The 27,488-nt window shown below is 39.9% G+C and overlaps 1 protein-coding gene across 4 annotated transcripts in view; it reads left to right on the top strand.

The window, feature by feature from the left end:
• sox6 (SRY-box transcription factor 6) overlaps nucleotides 1-27,233 on the top strand; it is a 122,956-nt gene extending 95,723 nt beyond the window's left edge. For 3 of the 4 annotated variants that reach the window (XM_037248517.1, XM_037248516.1, XM_037248515.1), the window contains 6 exons: nucleotides 71-251; nucleotides 375-559; nucleotides 10,634-10,739; nucleotides 18,841-19,014; nucleotides 20,405-20,621; nucleotides 21,767-22,073. In XM_037248517.1, coding sequence (XP_037104412.1) covers nucleotides 71-251; nucleotides 375-559; nucleotides 10,634-10,739; nucleotides 18,841-19,014; nucleotides 20,405-20,621; nucleotides 21,767-22,073 — 1,170 coding nt within the window. Of the gene's footprint in view, nucleotides 1-70; nucleotides 252-374; nucleotides 560-10,633; nucleotides 10,740-18,840; nucleotides 19,015-20,404; nucleotides 20,622-21,766 lie in introns of all 4 variants that reach the window. The other variant, XM_037248514.1, reaches the window with a different exon arrangement.
• Nucleotides 27,234-27,488: the final 255 nt, after the last annotated feature.

The raw sequence follows: 27,488 nt of genomic DNA, 5'->3' as shown, positions 1-27,488 counted from the left end.
AACAAGGATAAAAGTCCAAATTGTTCATATGTGTCCTCTCTCATGCTTATGTGTATCTCCGCTACTGTAGGAGGAAGGAACACAGCCGCTCAACCTTTCAGCACGGCCGAAAACAACAGACATGGTCAAGTCGCCAACTTCTCCAACGCAAAATCTCTTCCCCGGCTGCAAAAGCAACCTAAACAGTTTCGCTAATAAGGGTGGTATCCCCAGCCCACTTGGAATAGGCCTAGGCCGTGGCTCCTCATTAGGTAAGACCTCAAAAAAAAAAAGAAAAAGAAACATCACTTGTGTGAGGTTTTGAACTATTACAGCCTCTAAAAAAGGGCAACAGGCCTTGGGACACAACTGATTTACTCTGTGTGGATGTGCAGACATACTGTCAAGTCTCAACTCTACGGCACTGTTCGGGGACCAGGACACGGTGATGAAGGCCATCCAGGAGGCTCGTAAAATGAGGGAGCAAATCCAGCGGGAACAGCTGCAACACCACCAGGGCATGGAGGCAAAGCTGTCCGCCCTCACCGCAGTTGGCCTCAACAACTGCAGAATTGACAAGGTAAGACCTCTCATTTAAAACAGCTAATTGTAAAATACAGCTTCATCAAATGGAACATCTTAATCATCAGTTAGGCATTTTATTGACAATTAAGTAGTATCATGATTTACAAGTGCCCAGGACTTTCTTAGTTTTGGCAGTTCTGGGCTAAAAAAACCATCGATTTGGATGCTAATTTTTGTTATAATAAATATGGACCACAAAATGTGGTTGTTTTTGAGAGCTGACACAGATAAACAGAATGTCAATGTATTTCAACGGGCAATACTGATTTGATGTATAGTAACTTGAGGTAGTCAAGGTATTACAGTGCAAGTAAGACCCGACCTAAAAAAACAACTGGTGTGCCAACCTGTCCTATTTTAATCGCCAATTCTGTCATTGTCTGCACTTACTGTGCTATTTCTGCTGTGTCTGTCACCTCACAACTTAGACTGCAAAGTCTGAAGTGGCCCTCAACCCAAACAATGTGTTTGTGCCAAAAACAAACCTGACCAACATTGACACCTCATAAAACAATTATTTATTCATTCCTTGTTGCTACACAATCTGTTTATATTGGCAGAAGAGACAAGGGTATGAGATGAGTATACGAGAACAACACCTGACTAAACTATATTCATGTTGTTATTCAGCAATGTCATGTTGCCAAATGATTCATAGTGGTGAGCAGGAGTTGTGAGTTTTGGGGAGTTACAAGCTGCCATTCGGCTGATTTTTTTTTATCTTCTTTTTTTTGCTCGAGCAAAAACTTGAGAGGTGAGTGCTGTCTGGTGGTCGTGAACTGCAAAATAGCAAATAGTGAGCAATATTTCTAAAGAGAGGTTTCAACCTGTTTAATGCTACTCCTAGTTGAAGTTTACTATCAAACTAAACATAAAACAAATATAATTACATGTGTATTTAAATATACCAAACAAAGGTACCTTAATAATAACAACATATAATGAAAAATATATTGTTTCATTCAGGTATCTTGTACCTTGATGCTTCTTTTTCTGAAGTAAAATGAAAGCGGTGTTGGAAATAGACTTGTTAGTAATCTTCAGAATAAATGGGACTCTATCCAGGGTGGACTTCATGATGTTTGGCAGTGTACACATGCACGCATTGAGAGTCTTTGCTGATGTTGGTGCGAAGGCCGTGACAGGCCATGCCAGTGCCCGGTGTGGCCTCACACCACTCTGAAGTCTTTGCCCACTTTAAGCATACACGCAGCCCTCTGTGTCCCTCGACACAGGCAGGGGCTGCTTTGTAGCGGGAGCGTACACTCCCTGGGATTCCCTTTAAAAATATCTTCAATCGATGAGTCAATCAAGGAGAGAGAAGGGAGGGGGGTGTCCTGCTCTCTTTAGCTTGATGCCATGGTGCCAGTTGGCTGTGAGGAGCAGGCAGGAACTGGGAGCGGTGCTCATTAATATTTCACCAACTAACACTTTTAACCAACAGCCTCAACTAGGTCAATGTATATGTAAAGAAGAGGCAATGAATAAGTATTTAGATTTTCTTCTCATTTGGTTTTTGGAGTGGATCACTTTCTCTTCAGGTGGCATTCAAGTATGCTTTTACTGAAAAGTGGGCAACATCACTGAAAGGGGACAGCAAAGGTGGCCAAAGTACTCAGCTCAGCGTACTAAAAGTACGGATTCAAAAAGGAAAGTACAGACTGATATATATTTATGTTTTCAAACACCATGCGACAAGAAAAAAATGTGAAGCAAAAATTAGTCTGTTAGAGGGAATAATGAGTGGATTTTTTCTGAAATTTAATTGAAAATTATATATTATTAGTTATTATTGGAGGCTAGAATGGATTAATGGCATTTCCATTCATTACATGGTCGAAAGATCATTTTTAGATTTGACTGCTTTGAGTTACGAGCAAGGAACCAATTAAAGTCGTCTTACGGCACTGCTGTTACACTGCTTTAAATGTTTGGTTAAAATGGATTTTCCTTGAAACAGTGTATCGCTGTTCTTCCCAAGACAAACAAAAACACATTACATAAGTGAGCAATTTATTTTGTTTCATTACATCACTCCTGTGTCTCTCAATGACATCTAACACCAGACTGCTTTGCCTTGGCGAGGCAAATGGAGGTGGAAATAATGTCACCTCTTATTTTAGTGACACCGGCCCAATTAGAACGCTTTGACATTAGAGGGGCACTTATCAAGACTGCTCACAGATTGAGGCCTTCACTGTCAACCTTTTGCTGCTCTAAAGAATAGTGATTCAGCCTTTTGCTGAAATGAGCAAGCAGTCTGGAAAGGTTTTAACCTTGGTAATCACACAATGTGTGCATTTCACCAGACTTACTTTAAATAGGATGTGCTATGTCCCAGTCTCTTGTTGGCATGTTTGTCATGGTGCGAGTGTCATGATCTGCTTTGTTGTTGTTTAGATTATTTTTAGCTTTGTTTCATGTTACGTCTTGTTTCCTTGTGTCCATGTCTTGTCTTGCTGGCGAGGTTTTTGTTTCCACCTGTTCTTGTCAACCCATTCCCTTGTGTTAATCAGCTGACACCTTCCACTTGTTTCATGTCCTCATTTTTTCATCGGTTTGCTTGTACTTAGTTTCAGACATGAAACATGAATCAAAATTAAATATATTCAACTGTCGCGTATTTGCAATTCACAGTTTCCCCCCGATCTTTTTATTCTTATTTTTTCCCCCACAGGACTTTTTCACCAAGCCTCCCTAATTCATTTCTTGCAGAAAAAAGTATTATTTTTTTTCCCAATGAATTTTAATGGGGGTCAATAATGTGTGGATTTTAGCTATTCGCAGGCCGGCCTTGTCCCTTTTCCTCGCAAATAGTGAGGGTCGACGGTATAATATAAACAACAAAAGCACAGATCATGACAGAGAATTTACAAGAAGATTGAGGAACGGTAACATAAATGGAATTAAGGAGAGGTTAAGATCATCCAGTGCAGCTGTTAGAGTGGGATATTAAATATTGATTTATCCCACTGCAATGACCAAGCTGAGGGTTGGGCTAAGTGCTGCTTACAGATGGATCAATTCATCTTTTAATACAAAGTATGTCCGATCAGGACAATGCCTTCCTCCCTAACCTTTATCTCTACAACGCCTTCGTTCCTGGCCACCGACCTAGAAGAACGCTGTAGATCTGTAGACTGCCTTGATCCGAAGCCGTGTAAAATATTCATACTCGACGGGAGGCTTGTCTTTTTATTTGTCTGTCTTTACTATATCCCCTCAGTACAATGAAACCTTTTACAACCCCTCTGCAATTTATCTTTTTGAAATATTAATCCAAAGGTATTATTGTCTGCTGAGGGCAATTACTTTGTTCCATTATTTACTCCCTCACCCAGAGGAGGCTTTTACCTCAAACGCGCACCACTATGCCTACAGTCAAATACAGAGGATCTGAAGCCATTTGTAACCATTTGAATTGTTTCTCTCTATTATGCACTGCAGCTATAAACAGACATGCTGTTTTTGCACCTCATGGGTGAATGACAAAACAAGCATGTATGTTTTTACTCTCACAGTGACATATGGGCTCAGTTTTACTGTCGTACCGAGCGGAGACAACGGTTTGATTTTTCATGCGTTGCGTTTTGAAGCCCCAGTGTTTTTATCATTCAAGTTTGGCAGGCAAGACTTCAATTTTTGCTTTACAGCAACTTTAAACCATTTTAATATTACGCATCTGCATTACAAGTAGAATAGATGCTGAGTAATTTTCACAACAATGTGTTCCATACAACACGTACACAAACTAACAATATAAATGTTATCATTTGTTAGCATTTGCCTTTGTGATGACCCAGGAGTTCTTGTGAGATAAAATGTATTCCTGTGCTGACATGTTCTTTGCCGGAATCAAAAGGTGAAAGGGCAGTATTAACCTATTGAAGTGGCCTTTTTGCCCTAGAGCACCTCCTCTCCTCAGTATTGATGACTACAATTGTGCATTTCCCCTATCTAAATCTCAGCCTGTAAATATTCAGATGGAGCTTACACTGCTCCTAACCTATTGCTCGTAATGGTTACACAGGTCCCGCCTGCCCCCATGTATGTGCGTGCACGTGTGCGTGTGATGCCAGGGTTCTATTGAGGCAAAGCCCTCACAAAGACTTTGAATATAATCTTGTCTGGTCGGCCGCCCTGGAAGCAATTTTCTGCTCCTTTTCGACCGCTGTCTTGGAAATTGCAAAGCAAAGCGTTTTAGCTGCAGTGTAAGTCCTTGGCATACAAGGCTTTGCCCATCCAAATTAGATTACCCTCCCAGCTCCCAGACGACGACCACGGCCAACGAGTACCATTGTGGTAATTGCTTACAATAATGCTTCGTCCAATTGTTTCCCAAAAGAATGCAAAGAAAATTCGGGCTGGTGGGCATTTAGCTTCTTCTCATGTGGTACCAACAAATCATGAAGGTAAATCATATCCTAGGTCAGGTAATTTGGTGCTATCACCACCACAGTTTTTTCAATTGTTATTTTACATGGTGAATTTCTGGCCCGCTCTTTGACCAGGACAAAAAATGTTTAGTCGTGCTAACCACAAAGGACAAACAACTAAAAATGTCGCCACAAATTGTTGTTTATAGTCTGAGTTATTGTTGCACTTTGACCACTATGACTTAACTATCTAATGATGATTTGTCCAGTCGGGAAAAGGCTTTTGGGTATTCGCAACAAAATGCAGTATTTGTTCATACATACGTCTTTATTTCTATCGTGCTTTCACAACAGCTGTTGCTGTAACAAAAATAAAACACATTTTCGTCATAATTGCAAGACATGAAGGCATTGTTGAATATATTTACGCAGTATCAGTGAATATTCAAGTTTACTCATACTCAGTCTAAAAATAAAGTAGTGCAAGTCACAATATAACTGTAACTAATTATATTATTACATTGACCAAAACAGTTTTCTGTATATTTAATATCCTGAGAAATATAGCATGTTGTAATTCACAATGCAATATCAACAATAGATAACATACAAATATTTACATTTGCATTAAGGAACCTTAAGTGGCATTAGAAGAGTCAGAGTTTGACTTTTCCTTCCAATGAAAAATAGCAAAATAAATATATAATAAATATGTGAATAATGCTACTAAACTATTTTATTAAAAAACAAACAATAAATGCCAACTTGGCAGCAAGCCCAGAAAAGGTTTAGCTCCCTTTCTCTTACACAATTTAGACCCCTTAATTTAATCAAAAGCCTCCCCCTTTCTGTTTCAAACAAATGAGGTGATGCCCTCGCAGTGCAAATGGAAGAGGAATATTCTGCCATGTCTCCTCTATGAGATGTTGAAGACAACTCGCATGGAAACAGATGCCAAGTTTTTGCGGCTGCTACTGTTGATTCTGCTGCTGCCTGCATTAGCCCTAACAAAGGCAGAGCTGCGGGTTAAAAAAAGAGAGCAACGGTCGGCATGAAAGCAACTGTGGGTTCACCGCATGGCTGGATATGCTTAATGTTGAAATGGCTCAAAACTCACAAAAACTACTGGAAGGCTGCAGGATTATAAATAACATGGCAACTGGTTACAATAAAAATACAAACCAGATGAGGGCCGAGCAGCCTTTGTCTCCATCGGGCTGTTGAGACGTTTGCTCTGAGACGTCTTTTGAGGGCCGCAGACCACACTGATGTCTGAAACGTGATCCACCCAACTCCATATTGTGGTCACCAAGCCTTCAACTTGCCTCACACCAGGTGCGCGATATTACCGGAGCCACTTCAGCACATTATCAAACTTAAGTGGCTATTTAGAGTTATGCAGCTGTTAAAGGTCGCATTTATGGAAATGTGATACCAGATACAGACTGTCCGTTTCGGAAAATCGGGACATTTTCCCAAAATTCCCAATGGCCACCACGCCCCTGAGTAGGCTACATTTGTTAAATTTATTTCAGTTGTAGTTAACTTTTAAGTAAAAATACACTTGTATTTAACATTTTACAAATGGTTGTTTTCACTTGATTTTTCTTTTTTTATTTTCAATTTATTTATGGACATTTTGTAAACATGTGCATTTTAAAATAATCAGTTAGTTATTCATTCATTAACAAGAAAGAGTAGCCAAAATTTGTACTCAAGTAAGAGTACTGTTACTCTAGAATAATAAGACTCAAGTAAGAATAAAATGTAATCCTCTAAATCATTCTAAAGAGTAAATAGGTATTCAGTAAAAACAAATACTCAAGTTCTGAGTAAATAGTGAGTAACTTATGATGTTTTTTCATCGGCGTAAAAAAGTATATACAGTATGTATTTGTACATGCAAATTGTACAACAATTAATAACATATTTTTAATTTAAAAACAGCAATGAAAAACATCAATGGAACTGAATGTCCGTCTGTTAAGCCAGTGTACTCTTTTAACAATATATCCCAAAAATTACTTTAGTAAATGTAAAAAAGTAAATGTACCATGTCACTACCCCGCCCTGCTCATTATTTAAATAATGTTTTTTTTTTCCCCTCTATATTTAAGTACAGTGTTAACCTTCAAACTGTGCAGTGTTACTATGGTTTGCAATATTATACATACATTTTTAAGAATAAAAGCCTAGTTCTTCTATGAACATGTGGGCCTACAAAACTACTATATTTTATTGCCGGTCATTATTGAGAGCTAAGTATTTAGAGGTGGTACTTGGTGTAAAAACTTTGAGAATCCAGTCCAGCAATGCCGTATGTATTATGAACGAAAACCTTGGTGATCTGCCCCATAGAAAACCTCACTCGTGTTTGCCTTTCATCTGTATTTGAACGCTCTCAAGCCATATGGCTTTGCCTATAGCCTGGAGCTATTTACAAAGGGGCTGAAGGAGTGTCAGTATTGGCAGTGCGTTGCTTAAATATAGGGCAGGAGTACGCACAATGCACAGGGCCGTCCGCCACCCGCCTTTGCCCAGAATACACCCTGTGGGCAGAGCAGCACATGTTCTGTGGTCTGCCAGATTAAAGCTCTCTTTACAGCACTGACAAGGGTTCCTTTTTGGCTTCCTTGTGCTCCGACAACTTCTATTCCTCATCATCTCTCTTCCTCTGTGACGCACGTCTTCTCTCGGCGGCCTGGTCTGCAACCAACAAATATTTTAAAAACAAGCAGATGATAATGTGTTATTGTGCAGCACGGGGCTCATCGCTGTAAACGGAGTTGCGCCGGGGTGGAGCGCGACATGCTGAAGTCATTTAAGGGAGAAACTGGTGGCTTGCCAGCGGTCGTGGTCAATGTGAGAGACCAATGAAAGTGTTCACTTTTAGCTTTTGTTTCCCTTCTTTATAACTTTACCTCCTCTCATCATTTATTCTTCCAGTTTAGTTGATCAACCTTGTTGTTCTTGTTCTTTTTAACTGCCGCTCCCTTTCCAAGATGTCTTTTATGTATATCAGCAATCTTCTTCTTCTCCCCTCTCCCTGGTAAGACAGACTGCTTCCCTTGATACTGCGTGTCCTTTGCTACTTCTCTGTATCAGAGTGATCAGTAAAAATTTAATGACACTATAAAATAATAAAAGTGCCATTAATTTATCACGGCACTTGATGCGTGGGCAATAAAGAAGCATTAGTTCAGTGAATATTTTCAAGGTTTAAAACAAAACCCTGATGCTGTGCAGACATAAATTACCACACGTATAACCAATAAGTATATTACGCACAGTATATTAAATTTTATGGAAATTTGTGCTTCCATATTGCACTGGCAGCATGATGGTAATTAGAATATCAAGCACAGGAAGGGTAGGAAAGTTACTCTGCCTAGACCTTCACATGAAGTATAAAAATGTTGCCTCCCATAAAGCACTATTTCTGTCAGCTGCATGGGACAAAACAACGTTGATATACAATTGGATCATGACACTCAACTGGTTATTAATATCCCTGCTAAGTGAGCATGTTGTTAATAACCTTGCCAAATTTGAATGATTAAAAAAAGTATAAAGTCCCAGTCCACACTTAGCACTTCCACCTTTCTTGCATGTGCACTCTTGGCCAACAATGAGGCAGGCGCTATAAGACTCTGCAAACTAACTGAAGGGAAGATGCATGATGTGGCATCATTTTAGACCCCCCCCCCCCCAAAAAAAAAGTAAACTGAAATGCTGAAAAACAATTAACACATCAACTCTAAAATTAAGTACTACATAGCTTACTGTCTTGGAGGTTTCTTCAAACATGTTTAATGTATTTTGAAACAAACCTCTGTGTTCGCTTTATAAGGTTTTTAATGAAACTTATTGATGGACGGTCCCTGTTCTCACTGAGCTTCTCGGTCCAACATGATACTTAATGATCATGAGTTTATAAAAGGACTTGATTGATTGGAAGGGACCAAGCAAGCACCCGGGAGGAACGACATGACGACTTTATTACAGAGACACAGCACCCGTGAACGCCGACTGTCCACGTCGCATTTGAAGCAGCCCATTGCCCGCCCAGCTAATCAAACATCACTCACTTTGTCAGCAGGCGGCTGGCTTCTTTCATTAAGAGTAATAATACAGCCGGCTGCTGCATACATTTCTGCATGCATGTGCTGCTGTAAACGGGGCAACACAATCTTTTCATTACAAAGTCTTCATATGTCATCATTTAAAAACACTTTTGTAAGCAGAGATACAAGTGCACAATCACTTAGGTTGCCACAAATGTCGGTAAAAAGCGAGAAAAAGACAAATCATGAATGTTAAACTCTACTAGAGTGGTAACTTGACAAACAAATTTAATTTGTTTTGTGACACAACGCACTCATGTCAAATCATCTTTCCCCGTTGAAATGAATAGTAATCCCTTTAATCTATTCCACCCTCCCTTAATTAAATGGGCTGATATTAGCTTTTAAATTTCAAATTTTTGACACAAGATAACGATATTCAAACATTCACCAACCCCCAAACTCAACATAAAAGGAGTCTGATTTTTGGCAGTTTTCTCTCAGTTTAATAAATGCAATCAGACAATGTATTGTAAAACAGTCAAATGTTTTGCCTGTAATGCATATCATTATAAGCGTTAGTTATTTTATTACAAATGTTCTAATTACCACCTTTTGTGTTCAAATATTGTTGCTTAAACTCCACAGTTGTCTTTGTTTTATGTTTACCCTGGAAATTAATTTCAACTGGGAGTGGCAGTATAAAGTTTGAGGTTTCTTTTTTGAAGCATTTTTCACTATCTGCAAATCTGTAGCTTCACGGCCACGATACATGCACAACTGTACAAGCAAACAGATGTTACAAAGAAGGGGCTTAAAGATTCATGTGAGTGTTTTGTGTGCATGCAGCAGGGGAACTGTTAACATTGTGATGGGACTCTACCTGAGTATCGCTTTAAACAAATGGCAGAGGTCACCGTGACACCACGTCGTTGGCAGAGAAAATAAAACAAGACTGTTATTTGGACTGGTGGCGACATGCTGACATCTTGGTGTGATCCGAGCTTAAGATGGATGGAAGGGAAGAAGGGGGAATTCTTTGTATCACGCAGAGTCAAAGTGTCCATCTTCGAGTTGAGTCTTTGGAGAGCGAGACAGTCTCTTGCTAAAACCCTGTCTATTCACTGAGGAAGTAGGTCATTCAACAATGGAGCCGGCGGCAGTCGGCACTCTCCCCCTTGCATAATACATTAAGTGTAATGTGCATCAACTATTCAAAGGCTGTTATTTTATTCTGTAAATGCACATGGACATGACATTTAATATTGTCACGGCGCGCTGAATGACAGGGTTTCATTGTGCGTCAAGTACAACACCGTGCCAAGTTTAATCGGAGCTCAAGAGGCGACATGGCAAACGGAAAAATGCTGAATAAATGATGGGGCTCTGGGCGCTGTCAACCAGGAGATAGCTCGTAAGAAGACGATGGCAGAAGAAAATCTCAGCACCGCAAAGAGAGCCATGAGCCCGTTGTGTGCTCAGGATCACAATAGATCTATTTCCAACAATAAATCTATTTCCAACAAGCTCTGGTCCCTACTGTCCCCCTGCCCTCCTACATACTGATGACACACCACAAGCTACCTTCTGTCGTATGTTGAGTGGTTCCTAAATATATTCTATTTGCAGGAAAGGACACATTTTGACGGAATCGGGCACCACCTCGGCAAGCTGGGTGAGGACGGGAAGATTGGCCACAGAGTTATTGACCTTACCAGGCCTGAGGATCTTGATGGTAAGGACAAATTTATATTTTACGCATATCTTGCACATGTGCGTGCTTCTATCCAAATACAGTGCAACTGTGATTTACGAGTTTACTTTGTTCCGTGACAAAGCTCAGTTTACTCAATTGGTTTTCTCCAAGCAATTATTGTCAGACCAATCATATACATTTTTGAAAAAAAGCATTGGACATACAAGGTTTAACAATGACAATATGCTAGTGCTCAGACTTGATAAAACCCAGTCAAACGTGTCAAGTATGACCATATCCTTAGTGCGCCACCACTTGGCCATGTGACTGATGCTGGATTGGTGTCGAAAGGAGCGTATGGTAGACATGTGGGGGCTGGGATGAATGCTACTCCAAAGGAGTGCAGCTTTTCACAGGTAGGTGAGTTGGAGGACAAGGGCACCTTAGGACAAAGCTGGCTTTTCTCCAAGCTTGGAGTTCTGCTGCTGTTGCGCTTGTTTTGAGGTCTCGGGCACAGGAGAGTAAATTTTGCTTGCACCATAGTGACAAAGCGTCACCTCTCTTTGTGGCCCTGACTTCTTCACTGGCGTGAGCAGTACGCACACAGCACCAATGTTTGTTCGGCATAAATATTTGTGGCTGTTTCCATGGCACTTGAGAGCTCGAGCAAAGAAGAAAATGGTTGTGACTCATCTTTGATACCTCGGAGTGTCTTAGTGAAGGAGGATAAATATTTCTCGGGACATTGTAACCCAACATCTTGCCATGGCATCACACACTCTCAATACCTAATTACTAACTGCTGCTCCACCAAGGCAAGTGTCCTACTTCATGAAAATGAAATTTAGTACAACTGGGTCTAACGAATCAGTTTAGAATTGATTCTCAAGCTGTTGGTGTTAGTGTTGCAGGCATAGGCTGTATTAAATGATCTAAACTCGGTCATCATTATTTTGTGTGGGCAATCATTGACGCACTGTTGTGTGAGCCAATTCTGTTTTCCAGTAAACTCATTACACTTCATGTATTTTAAGTGTAAAATGATGCCAACCTTGGAATCTTTTTTTGCATGCACACCTTTGCCTCATTTTATATTTCTACGCGAGTCTGGAGTAACATTATCCAGAAAAATAATAAAGCTTTGAGATAGAGATTTTGTTTGGGCTTTTTTTCGCAATTGAATTATTCAAATTATTTGAATGATGGTAGCATTCCTAAATTTATTTATCTTTCTCATGCGAGACTCAGAGGAAAGTCATCTTCCACAGATATGTTCTTAGTGCTTATTGTCACAGTGGGAGTCTTCCCTCTGGAGCAATGCTGGAGTCAGGCAGGGCTGAAAAGGAGCACACACCAGGGCAGTTGTGCCCTTTTAATTCCTTTACGGGCCAAGGGAAAGGCTCATGCCAGACGCCTCCCATCAGCGTTCCCACTGGGCTATGGATTATAGGAGCAGGCCAGGGTCAAAGGAGAGGAGAGGGCCTGTTCCCAGAGGGAGAAGGCTGGGAGCCAGCCTGGTGGACATGACTCAAAATACACCATCAACATTGTGACTACGTTAGAGCAAAACACACATTGTTGATTGATGGGGATCAGGATTTTATGATGTGAACCACAAAGTGTTAACTCTACTCACAACAACATTTTTACTCCTAAAACCCTTGTAAAAATCTTGCTCGCCGAAGAACCGGTCGTTCCCTGGCATGATATTCTTGATATCCACAAGCATCTAGCTAAATGCAGTTGCGTGTGCTCTTTAATTATTGACAAAGCTATGATTAAGTTATTTTCTGGTCAAAAGTCATCCAGATGTGAGGCGAATGAAGGGTGACAGTTTTTAGCCGTTGTTTCTACAGGACATGTACAGAAGAGTGGATTTATCGAGAGCACACTTGTTCCTCAGTGGTAGACTTTCACGAGGAGGAAAATTACCCGGTCTACCTCCCAGTCATTGCAAATGGTGTGAAAGCCCCTTAGTGTGATGCAGGTCTCCCTCCAGAAGCGAGCGGCCGCACTGAGCGGGCTCTGTGTGCCAGCGCGACTCTGTCATCACAACGGCTCACAGAAGGCTTTAAGTTGCTTAAGCTAATATTTGCAAAGCGCGAAGCAGCAGCACAGACTGGAAAGTAGCGGCCGAGCTATGGAAAAGGGATAGGATTTCCTCCATTTCACAAAGCCACGAGCCATACGCGTGATCTCACCACTTTTATTTGCTCTGATAAAAACATTAGCACTCAGACCTTTTGATGACTTGCTGAATTTGTGTGCGTGTGCCATCGCTGAAGCGGCGTAGAGAACCATGATTTTGTTCAAAGCTATAAACCGAATGAACGTAAAAGTCTAGTGTCCTTGTGGACTAGGAAGAAAAAAAGACAAGATTGCATGATTGTTGCAGATGATTAGTGTTGTCTATCAGTACAGCGGAAGCTTGGAGCGTTTCCAAATGTAATTGTTTGAAGAGCATTCGTTGTTGTTTTTCTTTGACTTGGTGGGGCCGTGGGATTTGAGCTCGGGTTTTTATTGCACGGGAAGGCTTAGGCATGGGCATACTAATCATTTATCACAGCAGAAAGAATCCAGTTGGTCCATAGAAGCTAATGGTTGAAATTGATTGATGATTGATTGTGCCTGAAAGCAATTGAGGCATAACATACCTGCATAAATAAATTAGGGCCTGACCGAAATTGGCTTTTTTAGGCAGATGCCAATCCTAATATTTGGCAGAATATAACTGTCATGGTTAATGATCCTATTAATCTAAAATTTTCTTTTCCTATTTTTGCTGATTTTAAAAGAGCTAATATTGCTAAATTGACATGTATACTAATAATTCACCCCAAAAACAAAACTACTCAAAACTTAACAAATAATCCTCATGACCTTAAATCATTCAGTGACCTTCGAACTTATTTTAGTTATTTGTCATTTCTCTCATTACAATGAATTAAAAGACCATTAATACATACTTGCACCCAAACATCACAGTTTGTTTAAAAAAATAAATAAAAAATGTATTGTAAAATGCAATTCTAAAAAACTTTTTTTTTAATGAAGTGTAATCAAGCCAAAAGTCTTACACACACAAAAGCAAAACCACATTATTGCAACACACAGCAAAAGGTTTGACCTAGCAACTGCTCGTAAAAAAGAAGAAAAATCAAGTCACCTGAAATCAAACCAACACTGTTGTTAATCAATTCATTTCGTCAAATGTCAATAACTGAATAATTGTGTCCGTGTCAGTCAGCATGTTTTAGTGCAAAGCTAGATGTTGTGAAAGATAAGACTTGAACACAATAGACAGAACAAAAGCACCAGCGACATGTTGACGCATGTTGGTTATGTGTTTGCACGTCTCAGTGAGGTTGCACACACACACGCACACACACACACACACACACACACACACACACACACACACACACACACACACACACACACACACACACACACGCACACACACACATTTTTAATGAAGAAGAAAAAAAGCAGGGATTGACATGTTAAATGGGGTTTAGCTCTCTCGTAATTTGTGTCACTTTAATTAGCATGCTTTGAGATCTGGCTCCAGCAGCCCGCACCCCGAATGTCATGTCCTGTTTGCCCATACACATTAATCCAACATGATCCCGCTCCGAGGGAGAGGCTTCATTGTCGCCGCTAAACGCCTGCAGTCAGAGGTGTTACCAGCGATCCCAACAGATTTGGCCGATTGCGCCTTCATTCTTCCAAGCCAATTCTATTAGCCAGGCCTGCGTACATGTATTATGTTAGTCGAGCTACAACACCAAACGTTGCCTCAACATGTTAACGTGCTGTCAACTGCTGCATCTTTCCACGCCATGAGAATTTTTGAAGTTGGCATATGACTTGTCCATGTACAGCAAATAAAAGAGCAGGCGCTACCTTTTTCCACACACGGATCGTGTGAGCCCAAAGGCAGCCCGAGGAGCAGACGTGCAAAAAGGTGGGGACGACCGGAGCAATGCTACCCTCTGGCTGGGTGCGTGCGTGGTCAAGTCTGAGCCTGCAGACCACGGGCTCTATTTCTTTCACTTTTCGCCTCTCAACATTTTTATGCCCCTCCTCCACCCCCTCGTAAACATGGAGCCATTTTCTCTCACTGTAATTCATCCTGTTCATCTGCAAGGTTTACAGGAGAGACAAATTAAAAAGGGACTGTAATATCCCTCTGTCACACGTGAGCCACGGGCCTCATGAATCACAATAAATTCTATTAGGCGGCACTCCCTCTTTGTTATCCTCCCCCACAACACCACCAAAGTATCAGCCAACCTCTGTTGCTGTTAAACATTTGTATTTATTTACACAATCACACGTCCACCTAACTGATTCCCAAATGTAGCGCCACTCCAAGACAAACGGTGCTTTAACGCTAATCGGCAAAACGTCAGAGCTGTGTCGTGACCTTCAAGTGGAAAGATCGAAACGATATTGCAGCAAATTGCTTGTTGGGGATTGAAGGGATTTAATGAGACAGGACGCTAATGTGCAGGTTGTGTCTCAAACAGTCATATATTATCTGACAATGCAATGCGCACTCTCATGTTTGATTGGCTCTTCTGTCAACTGCTGCTGTTGTTGTAAGTCATATTCTTGTCGAATTTATAGGCAAGAAGGTTCCCTAAAAAATATTATAGTTTGTAAAAGATCCCAATTAAAGGCAGGTGTACACATTTCTCCAACCTCATTATTTCACATTTTTATTTTTATTATTTCATTTTTAGACATTATATACAGTTGCTACTTTTGTTTGAAATTTTATGAGTCACATTAATAGTGGAGAAAGTTTTTAAATGATTGATCTCGGTCTCACTTTTTTCACAAAAACGTCATTTGAGCATGGGTGCATCGACTTCTTATACCGACGGTATATTGTGAATAGAGTGTAATTTTGAAAACAGCATGATTCAATCAATTGATAATTAAATCAAGGGTGCTGGAGCCTGTCCCAGATGACATCGGCCAAAAGCCAAACTACACCCTGAACTGGTCGGCAGCACATGTAAAGACGAACAACCAGCCACACCCACATGCACACCGTCACTGAGCGGGAATCGATCCCACGCTGCCCGCACACAAGTCAGGCGAGTGCCCCCTAAACAATCCGTGACACAGTTTGACTTTATTTGAATGTGAAACCCCATTGCATTTGCATAACAGTGACGAGTATCTGTGTGAAAGGCTGAGGGAAAAAAGATGAAGCAAAACACTCAACCTGGCTTCCCTCCAGTGGAGCAAGTCACGTGGCTGGTTTGCCGGTTAACTACAGACGTGGCACAAGCTGATGGAAGGCAGTTGTTTTGTCCCTCCCCATAAGCGGCTCACCTCTGCCCATATGCATGCACACCAGTATATAAATTGCTGAATCAGTGTCAGTGATAGAGTAATGGGCCGGGAGGCATCGTAAATTACGGCGAGCCCTCCCTGGGTGCAGACACTGGCTGTCTTGTCTGAGTGAGCGCTGCGCTCCTGAGCTAATGAATACCTTCATCTGGCCCCGGCAGTCAGCAGATTGCCCCACGTTGATGGATACTGTCAGCCCTCCGCCACTCCACATTTCATTGCACAATAAACATGCTTGTCAAAAGCAAACAAAGTGAAATCAATTCATCCTGTACAGTGAGTGCATGCTAAATGAAATTAACCAACTGTGGGCTCGGGTGACAGAGGCACTAGTGTATCATTTCCGCCAAGAGCGTTCGGGAGGCCCAAGGCGGATGAAACATAACACTTAGATTTGGTGCTTTGCTATTTTTGTATGTGCCGCAGTGCGTGTAAGAGTGTGTCTCTGAGTGCACCGATACAATACACCAAGAAGCATCAGCACCGAAAAATAAAAAATGTAAAACAAAATACCTCTAGGTCTGAAAATATCCAGTCCAATTAATAGTGAACTAATACGGTAAATGAACACTGGATCACTTCTGTTTGATTGTTTTAACTTTCTCATTTTTGTATTTATTCAAACTCTGATACTACACTTATTAAATTACTCAAAACGTTTACTGGCCCATCCCTCAGGCAACTTTTGTTGTACTGAAACTCCTCATTTGAAGTACGTTTTTGTCATGAAATTATCAAATAGATAAAATACAATATAGCTACAAAGCGTAGTATCATATTGACACTACGCACAATACAATGATTCAGAATGAAAATGTATTATTAAAAGAATAAAATAACACCCTTAAAATATTTAGGTTGCAGGCCAGTGCTGAGAAGTCGTATTTAAAATATCAACAAATATACAAATTATAAATATACGTTTGACCTTCCCATGACCTGTGTAGGATCTCAATGATCTCAGCAAAATGAGTGTATTTTTTTTAAATAATATAAACAGAAGAATCATTGAGATGAAGATTAAAAATAAAAAACAATTTTATAAAGAATTTAAAATATTAGATTTTAAAATCTACCCAGGCAAGACAAGCAACAAAGGCTATTTTTCCAGTGTTAGAAATAGTCTAAATTATTGTAATAAATGTAATAAAATTTTAATAAAATAAATAATTAAAAAAGAAATTAAAATAAATAATAAGGACACCTTGCTCAAATTAAAAAGATCACATTTTGGACTGTGTATCTTTCAGTGGCATGTACTACTTCTAGCAACCGGATTATGACTACACTTAAGTGTAAGCTGGTGTGTAACAATAGGAGCGTTTTGTTTTTTCTGCCTGAAGCCTTCGGAGATATGTTGCGCTTGACTGTTAAAGTGTAAGCATGGTGGAAACGGAAGCAGGCCACAAAAACAACAGGAACATTCTCACATAAACTCTTGTCACATTTAAGACCGACCAACAAGGTGGTCAGAGTTGAACTCGCACAGCGTGCCGTCTTGAGTAATCAATGAAGTGGCAGAGTGAAGTATGTCTCTGCGCAGCCCCCATTACTCATTAAGAATGTGATTTTGTTTATCATTTGAAATCATAATAGAAATCAAAGGCCAGGTAATGTGTGCCAGGCTGCTGGTGCAATGGTCTAATGAGAAGGCTTCACATGTGGATGATGAAATATGCATGAGTCATCCCAAGCTTTCTTTTGCAGACTTGAGATCATTAAAGATGCATCGTAGCATATGGAAGGCTTTTTTTGTCTTATTTTTTCCAGCCTTGTTTATCAACATGTTTTTGTTTGTTGAAATATTCATCGTGCTTTTATTTAATTCTTTCACATCTTACTTATAAAAGGAAGCAAATGTGCATGCAAACAGAAATCATTATCAGTTTGATGTACAGTTTAATACGGAAAGAAACTCTGCTCTGCTGAGAGTGAATGCCCTGATTGAGAAAGTAATCATCTCATCACCCATGTGTGAAGAACACTTTCTTTTCCAAAAGTCTCAACTTTTCTTCTTTGCTCTCCTTTTCCCAAGCTGCCTCTAGCCCTCTGTTGCGTATTTGTTTTGGCGCGCATGCACATTTTATGGATGCCAAGCTGAAATGTAAGCAACTGATGAGAGACGTGTGAGCGCCGGCGCACAAAACATGCAAATATCACCTGCAATTATTAGAATAAGTCATGTCCAGCTGCCAGTTTGTGATTCTGGTTACTTTGTATTTCAACACAAACTTTCCAGAATATAGTAAATCATGTATTGCCAGCATTTAAAGGAGGAGTTTGCTTAAAATAAAACACCCACCATAATGACAGTAGGACATAATAATAATAATAATAAAAATACAGTCATATCTGTGTAAATTACAAAATATTTTGTCATCAGTATATACTAGTAACAATTCCAAAAAGGGTTGTTTCATATTATTTATTTGGCTTAGGCTTCTTTTCGCAAACTTTTTTTTTTTTTTACTGTAATAGCGTCTGAAAGTCTGTCCAATCTCAAAGTCTGAAAACACAGAAGGCCCTCTGCAAGGCAAAAGAAGGCCTCTCTATTGGGAGGTGTTTATAAAAAATATGTGGGCCTTGGGTTGAGTTGCTGAATACAGTCAGTGTTCACGGTGGGTAAGTTAATCACAGTAACTGAAGGCGAGTTTGAAGACGGCTCGTCACCAAATCAATGTCTCGCCTCACTCGCTCTTGCTTCTGTTCTGACCACTCTACGTTCCCATCAAGTCAATGGCACCGTTAATACTATATTGTCTTTGGCCAACAGGAGGTACTGGGTCAGCGGAAGCAAGAGTCTTCAGGGAGTCCAGAGGGAGGAACAGCAACGAGCCGCACATTAAGAGGCCGATGAATGCGTTTATGGTGTGGGCCAAAGATGAGCGGCGCAAGATCCTCCAGGCTTTTCCGGACATGCATAACTCCAATATAAGCAAGATTTTGGGTAGGTCCTCACAAGTTACTGCACCCAAGACCACAACATACCAAGGAAGCCATGCTGTTGTTATGTTACGAGAAATAAGTCCAAACACCTTCCACTGCATTTCAAATTGAGTAGCATAAGTGTTTTTTTTAAAACAAATGACAAAGACTTTTTATGTGTTTTGCCCCTTTAGTCGTGTAGTCCATGCATCATAGTTTTGAAAAGTGCTATCTTGGAAGCAGCTCAAGTATCCTCTGTACACTGGCTTGTTGTTCCTTACTGTCTGAGTCCAGAGAATGTCTCTTGTCTCACTCAAGTGTTAAAACCACTCAGACAGTGTGGAATGGAAAACACTTTTTGCGCTTTCAACCTGCAAATAAAGGCGGTTGGAATACAGTACGCTGTAACTTCAGAGGTGAAACAATACATTCCAATGGTCAACCTGAAATTTAGGAACATATTGCCATGACGTAAAGAGGGGTCAAACTGTGTGTAGCAAAAAGGTTTTAGAAGAACATTTTTAATTGTAACCAAAATTAAACAAAAAGCTAATGTTAAGATGTTAAAACCAAAACACTCAGATTCAACTTTTGAGTGAGCAGGGTTTGGCAACAATTTTTACTGAGTGGCTGACCGGTGGCCGCTGGTTTCCTGCCTAATCGCCAGTGAACAGCAACACGTTGCAGATGTAACAGCTGATGAAAAATGCATGTTCATTTAAATAATAAAACGTGAAACGCTCAGGTTCACTCAGTGAATGAGGCACTTGATCATTGCAATCCATTATCTCACTCATTTACTGTCTTCATGGCATTCCGCAAATTCAATGATAATCGGGCCAAGTTTTGGTAGTTCAATAAAAAAACAAAAAAAATACAGTACATTGCAGTGTACATGGAGTCTCAAAACCCAATACAGGGCCTTAATTAATCCATTGTAGCTTGCCAGTAGATGCATGGTGCTCAATTGCTTGGTGTGCTGCAAAGAGCCACCAAATGTAATTTTCCACTTGAGTCATTGCGTGGCTGGCATAAGACAAATTGGAATGCAAAGGTGAGTCCTTTTGCAGATGAGCCTCAGTGTAATGTAAAACTAAACACCAAAGTACTTCAGTGACTTGACGACAGCCGATGAAGCTGGACTCATATTTACGGGACTTAGTACTTTGAATGGGAATCGGCTTACTTTATACTGAGGATGTCAAATTCAATCACAACAGCGGCTAAAACCTCAAGCACACTTTAGGCGGTGGGCAAACAAGATAAACATTTACTGAGCAGACAAACTAAACATACGTATTTGAAAATCAACGTGAATCAAGACAGGCAGAATACATTATTATTTTATGATTAATAATTTTAAACTTAAAATAATTTTTGTTGCATCAATCACATCCTTTTTTCCTATGCAGGATCCCGGTGGAAGTCCATGTCCAACCAGGACAAGCAGCCGTACTATGAAGAGCAGGCCCGCCTGAGTAAGCTCCACTTAGAGAAGTACCCCAACTACAAGTATAAGCCCCGGCCTAAGAGGACTTGCATAATTGACGGCAAGAAGCTGCGCATCGGAGAATACAAGCAGATGATGCGCTCACGGCGACAAGAGATGAGGCAGTTCTTCACGGTGGGGTAAGGCTCACACAATCATACAGTATATTCAGAACAGTATATATTGCTATATGGGTCTTTCGCGAGTTGGAGCGCAATTTGTTGTTGAAACGTTTTTGAAATAATTTTTTTTTTCTTTATTATGTTTTGGGCCATGTTTTTGAGAAAACCAGGTAAAATACCACTACAGTATTTATTTTACCAACTTACCGAACCCTATAATAGATAGTCAGGCACCTAAAAAAAACACAAAGCCTTCACAAGTAAATGGATTTATATTTGGTTTGAATAATGAGTCAAGTATTACTTCAATTTTTTCGAGCTAAGCCATAAAGAAATGAGCTTGATACAAATTTTGTCTAGTCATGTAAAGTTTTTTTCTCTTGCTGTATGGCAAAAAAAGGTTTTAGCAAGTGGCTTCCGTGTATGTTGAGAAACACAACTTCAGAGCACAAATCCTGTTGTTAAAATATACCTGATGAAAGAAAAAGTGTTTTTTCATGGTGGAAATGTCTTCCATTTCTGGAATAACTCATATAACATAAGTGCCATTCATGATGTAACATTATTTCCCACAAGTACTTGTTGACTTAACCTTATCGCATGTGTGTTTAAATCAATATCAGTGGTTTAATCATTTTCAACAATAGCACCCTGCAATTGGGGAGCAAAGTACAGCGCTTAATACAAGATTGAAACTTTAAGTATAGACTTACAGAAGACAGCAGGCAGGTAGCACTTGAGTGTACTGTTTGTGTGGTGTCCACCGACGCTCTTCTCCAGGTGTTCCCATGTCAGTCACGCTCTTAAGCAACCTGGCCGTCAGTCATCTGGTGCAATCGGAGAAGAGTCAATATGGCCATGGGGTGCCTTTGAGACTTCTCAATTTCCCCAAAATAAAGTTGTAATTTACTATTAAAGATGAGTGACAAGCAGACAATGTGTTTGTACGCAAAGACATTAGACATTGCTACATATTCATGTTGACTGCATTAGGCACTTTATAGTATAGTGACCCAGACCAAAAGAGAGCTGTTGGCTTTAGGTTTCTAACAATCCAAGCAACGAAAATTGAACCTGGAAAGAATTCAGTTGCCCAGAGCTTTTACACAGAGCTACATTGAATCCAAACAAATCAAAATATAATGTCCCTCTTCAACATTCAGGCAACCACCACAGATTCCCATCACTACAAGCGCCAGTATGGTCTACCCCGGGGCCATCGCCATGGCAACGACGACGCCCTCACCCCAAATGACATCAGAGTGCTCAAGCGCATCAGCAAGTCCTGAGCCAACCATCCCCGTCATTCAGAGCACCTTCAACATGAAGCTGGAGGCCAACAACGTAGCCAACAACAGCGAGACAGTCAACGGCGAGGACGACATGGACATGTATGAAGACTTCGAGGATGAGCCCAAATCAGACTATAGTAGTGAAAATGACGCACAAGAGCCGGTCAGCGCCAACTAATGGACGCCTAGCCGCAAGGGTTAAGACGGCACCACCGAGGTTTGAAAGTGCTCACAAGGAAGACGAAAACATGATGCAAGCCAGCATGCACATGTGGCTTCGGTAATCCCCCAAAAAAGCTATTTGGTCTTAAGCATTTCTTCGTGTGTATGTGTGCGTGTGTGTGTGTGTAGCTATACTTTTTTTCTCATGTCATTGTGATCATGGACATCAAAAACAAAATGGCTGTGACCTAGAACAGAACTTGAAATCAAACATTTGCTCATTCTTACGGTTATTGACCTTGTTTCTGAACCATTTCGGGACATATCATATGTGTCTCACTCAGGTATCGTGTGCCAGCCAACAGCTTGTGAATGTGTCTGATCATTGTGGCGACATCACCAGTACAAAAGGTCACAAGATTCCAAAATGCTTCGGTATCGGTACAATGTATGCTATTAAACTCCCGAGGTCGTGCATCAGTGCCACATAAGTAATTTATAAGGTTAAATCAGTGACAATTAATCCAGATTCATTATCTATCCAAATACAAGTCAGCAAGTTGAGAACGGTTTCCTGTAATCATGACCCAAACCCTCGTCCAACAAACTCACAACAAAGCAGTACCGCATCTCCGTTCACTTTTTCCCAGTTTTACTAGCCATTCCCAGTCAGCAATATGATAATCTGAGTGATTGTAATCAGGCCAGAATGCTCCAGGGCCAACAGGGCGCCAATCCGTCAGATTGGAAGAGCAGCAAAAGGCAGCTTTGGAGGCATTACAATCTCAAATTGTGTAGCGACACAACATTCTCTTAAACGCTTTAGCCCCATTTGGAGGGCAAGTTTAAAGTCTTAGCTCCTAAACTTTTTTTTAATTCTTTTTCGACATTGTAAATCTTAAAACGGACACTAAGAAGTCTTAAAGCGAAGCACAGTCATTGGGTCGACGCAGTGACTTGATTACTGGCGCAGTCTTAAGACGTGAGGACATTTGTATAATAGACAACTTAAAACATTGGTCAAGTGCACTTATATCATTGTGTCCCCTTTTAAACCACATCTCAACAGGGGCCTTGTTTTGTCTATGCTCAGGGTGTCCAAACTTTTTCTTGAAAGGGATGTCTACAGGAAAAAAGGATGAAGGATGCATGACATTCTTTACCTTTAAACACCGTGTAAAGTGAATTCAGAAGTTTGCTTCCAACTATTTCACACGTTTGAAGGTAATTGCTGATGTAAGACTCCATTTTGGAGGTATAGCTTTACACCATTTGAGTTTTAGTGTTTTTTGAGGACATGGCTAAAATGGTGCCAACTTGCCAAGTGACGAAGGAGTTACCTGTCCCCTACTAAAACAGATGCCTGATAAATTTGGATCTATTTTTCCAGGTGGTAGTATGACACACCGTGTCACTTTTCACATTTTTGAATCCATTTAATACATTTGGTAAATCATTCAGTTTTGGCAGGCTTGTGAACAACTCTCAAACATAGACATTTATATTCACACAGGTCTTCAAGAAAATAGTGCTAACAATTGTAACTGATGCTATTCAAAATATTATTTTAATTGTAGTTTTTTGAAATGCTGTCTTTTGAAACGATTTACAAATTTATTTTCTTCCGCACTGTAGTGTAAAGCAGGCAAACAACACGGCCCAATCCTATTTTTGTTTTTTTTTCCTGAAAATGGCCCCTGAGCCATAGTTTGGACACCCTTGCTCTAACGGCTGACAAGTGACCTCCTTGGCTCAATAAAGCTTCTTGAGCAGTCAAAGCCTCCATTTTGAGACCTAGATCCTCTTTATAGGGCACAAGGTTTAAGTGGCTCCCCCCCCATGCCTTGACCCCTGCCCGGAGTAGCCCGAGTCCACAGGGGGCGCCATCTGGCTCTGAGAGAACACACAGGGCCAACAATAGAAGCGAAGGTGCGCGTCCCTCCATCAAAGTGCTGGAAGTGAGGCCTCGGCAGGGCTCGCGCCACGGCCCGGTCGCCAGGCGCTGGCGAGCAGATGGAACAAGTACATCAAGCTGTGGGGGATTATTAAAATGACTGACGACTGGATATCATGTGAAATGCAGCATTATTAATGCATGACTTGGGTTATTCCCCCCGCTTGCCCTTGAATCTGTCCATTTCACATCCCACCGGCCCATCACTAGATCTCCACTACATTTCCTCCCAATTGTTAAACCTTTGTAACACTTCATCCTAATTTCGGACGCATCCGTCTTCTGTCTCATGAGTTATATTTTATTTATTGTCCTTATGTTTTAAACTTAAGCTACAACACACACAACATACAATAGAGTGGATCTCCTGACAACTTGTGTTACTCCTGTCTGCTGGTGGTTGGACGGATTTGTTTGTGATTGTAAATATCGTCAATATGACCATGCCTCACATATTCAATGGAGGCTACCTACAAAGGACTGAAACTTGACTCTGCTCATATGGCGAAAAGACAGAAAAAAAGAAAAAAAACTCACTGGGGGATAAAACAATAAGACGAACTCATAAAGGAGAAGCTGTTTTAGAAGTGTTTGAAGCACTGGATATAAATTGTATTTTTGATCAATTCTGATTAATGTGAATCTGTTTGAGGATTAAAAAAAATACACACCATGAATTAACTAAAGTCCCCAGTCGGACTCATGTGGGTTTGCTCTCACAGTTGCCAGATTTTAGTTTTTTTCTGTTGTTGTCTTTTTAGTTTATTTATGCAAATGGTGAACACTTTGCTGAGGCTGCCTTTGAGAAAAACTTAAAATTTGACAGCAGGCTTCCTTTAGCCAGGAAACACCAGAGTGTTGTTTATGAATCTATTGTTGTATTTATTACAAGCTACCAGAATTGTCAGTAAAACATCAAAAGGACAATCAGAGAACCAGAATGAGAAAAAAAATGCCTGATGAATTGGGAGTTTAAAAATTCACCATCTCATTTAGATTTTATTGTACATATCTAAGAAATCTATTTTTATTTGATTATTTAGGAAATAAGTTATGTATGTGGCTAATCTATTTGATTTTGTTCATATTTTTCTGTGAGTTTACCTTTGAAAAAATGTCATTGTATTTTGAGAAGATGCTGAATTACACATCTGGCTGAGTTCTGATAATCATTCCTGGACTAATTCAAATCAATCAATCAAACAATTAATCAATCAATCAATCAATCAATCAAAACAAGCTACAATGGTGCCTTTAGATACGATTTTAATTCCTTCCATAATTCAAAACAGTCGTGTCTCAAATCATCCTTTGGTACAGAAATGAATGGAAAGCCATTAATCCGTTACAAACTCTCCAGAAAAAAAAAAAGAACAGTGTTGCAATGTGTTTTTCAAGAAGGAAAATATTACTCTATAATAATTTATAAAATGCAATGTAGTAAATACTTAAATAGAATGTTTGTGCATCATGATAATTTTAGTATGCACAATCTATATCGCGGTCATATAAATAGTTTTAACACCGTGATTTGTTAGCCCGTCAATGCCATTTTGTATCATGTGTTAGCATTAAGCTAGCGGAAGATAATGTTTGTTTGTTTGTTTGTTTTAAATAGTAACAGTATACTTCAACATTAAACATCTTGAAGCCTCTTTTTTGAAGAATATTGCCTAAATATATCTGGTAAACAGTACCAAGCAGTACTCATAGCTGGAATGGTTGCTCACAAGTCAAAGGAAAGAAATGAATGAAAATTTGTATCTCAAGGCACCGATGCATCGCTCTTCTAGGAGAGTAAAAGTAGTGTATTCACTTCAACAAAAAGCACTTGATGTAAAAGAATCAGATCTTAATCGGGATACAACTAAACAGCACTAAATGGTGACAAACAGTCGTGCATTGACATCATCAAGTGTGATTATATTCAACACACTTGCTGTTTTCTCTCATTTGAAAAGTGAGAATATGCATATATTTATTAGTGGCAAAATGCTGTTCTCTTCTTGCCAAGTGTTTTCTTCTCATACTTTTAATGAATAATTTTTTTATCCATCCATGTTTTCTTGTAATCCTCCATGCAAATGGATTGACTGAACAACTGAGGACAAAAAGCGCATATGCTGGTTCAAACCTTTTACTGTAGTTTTTTTTCCTTCTTCTCTCGGAGCGAGGAATATGGTGGGGATATTGTGTGTTAATTTAATCAGCACAATTCACTGACATGCTGGACTGACTTACTAGCTGCTGTTCAGAAGGGCAACATAATGTTTGATGTTGTTCTATAGAGGTACTTTTTGCTTTGTAGTTGTCTCTCAAGCAACACTGTGTCAGGCTCTTCCTTTACCCGAGCCTTGATTTCTCTCTTTTTTTTTATTTTTTTTTTATTAGCTGGCAGTCTGCGTAAATATATGAATATACGTACGTTTCCCCCCCTGACAGGTACCTACAGTAGGCAAATGGAAGGTATTGTTTGGGTGTTATCTGAGAGAAAAAGAATTACATAGTGTCTGTTGCTGCTTTAAAAAATGTTTATGTCTGAATATGTAAATAGTTTATCATATCTTGTACAGTCCAATGTAAAGTTTTTAATTCAACTTAATAATGTTGCCATCTATGTGTTCACATTCTTTATACATGACAAAAGATTATTTGCTATGTGATATTGCTGAAAAGAACAAAAATGTTTGTTTTGTTTGTTTGTTTGGCTTCCTTGTGTCCACCAGCAGCTCTTTGGTTTCCATGTTCAGTATTGACGTGTGCTAAACTTAAGGTGAATCTTTTGGCAGTGTATGTGAGCGTGTGTGCTTGCGCGTGTGTATGTGTGTGTGTGTATGTGGCGCAATCTCTCTGGCTTTGGTAGTATTACTCTATAAAGTTCAAACAAACCGAGACGTCACTAAATAAACAATATATTTGGGTGCATTTAGGCATCATGAAAATGTGCACACTGTCTAAAAAAAAATAAAGAACTAAAGGATCCCGGCAAGAATCAGTTGAGGCATTTTATGGTGTATTAGCATTACTGTATGTGTCAATCCATTGTAACAATATGACAGGAGGCTGGCTAGCGGCCTGTTTACTACGCTCATTTACCTCAAGAAGTTCCTCCCTTTGTGTAAAAGAGAATAAAAGTGTGTTGCAGAGAGCTTCTCACATCACTCCATCTTTTGTACTGCTGTTGACACTTACACATTAAAGAGGCATTTTGTTTAAACACTGGACTACCTCACTGTCTCCTTTACTCATGGTATTTTCACTTGTCTGATTTTCAGTCATCCAAGTTATGGTCATTAAATTAAGGCGACTCGACAGTTCTTGTTCGCTGCAGACGTTTCCCTTTTAATCCAAAAAGCTTCTTCTTCAACAAGGAATAAATAAGAAGTTGATACACCTAAGATTTAGAGCAGAAGATTAAAGGTAAAATGTCTTCAACAAAGAAGAACCTTGATTCAACCCTTAAGGTGATAGACACTC

Source organism: Syngnathus acus, chromosome 3 (assembly GCF_901709675.1).
Source record: "Syngnathus acus chromosome 3, fSynAcu1.2, whole genome shotgun sequence".
NCBI classification, from domain to species: domain Eukaryota; kingdom Metazoa; phylum Chordata; class Actinopteri; order Syngnathiformes; family Syngnathidae; genus Syngnathus; species Syngnathus acus.
The sequence above is the reverse complement of the archived record's forward strand: the minus strand, read 5'-3'. Positions and strand labels throughout refer to the sequence as shown.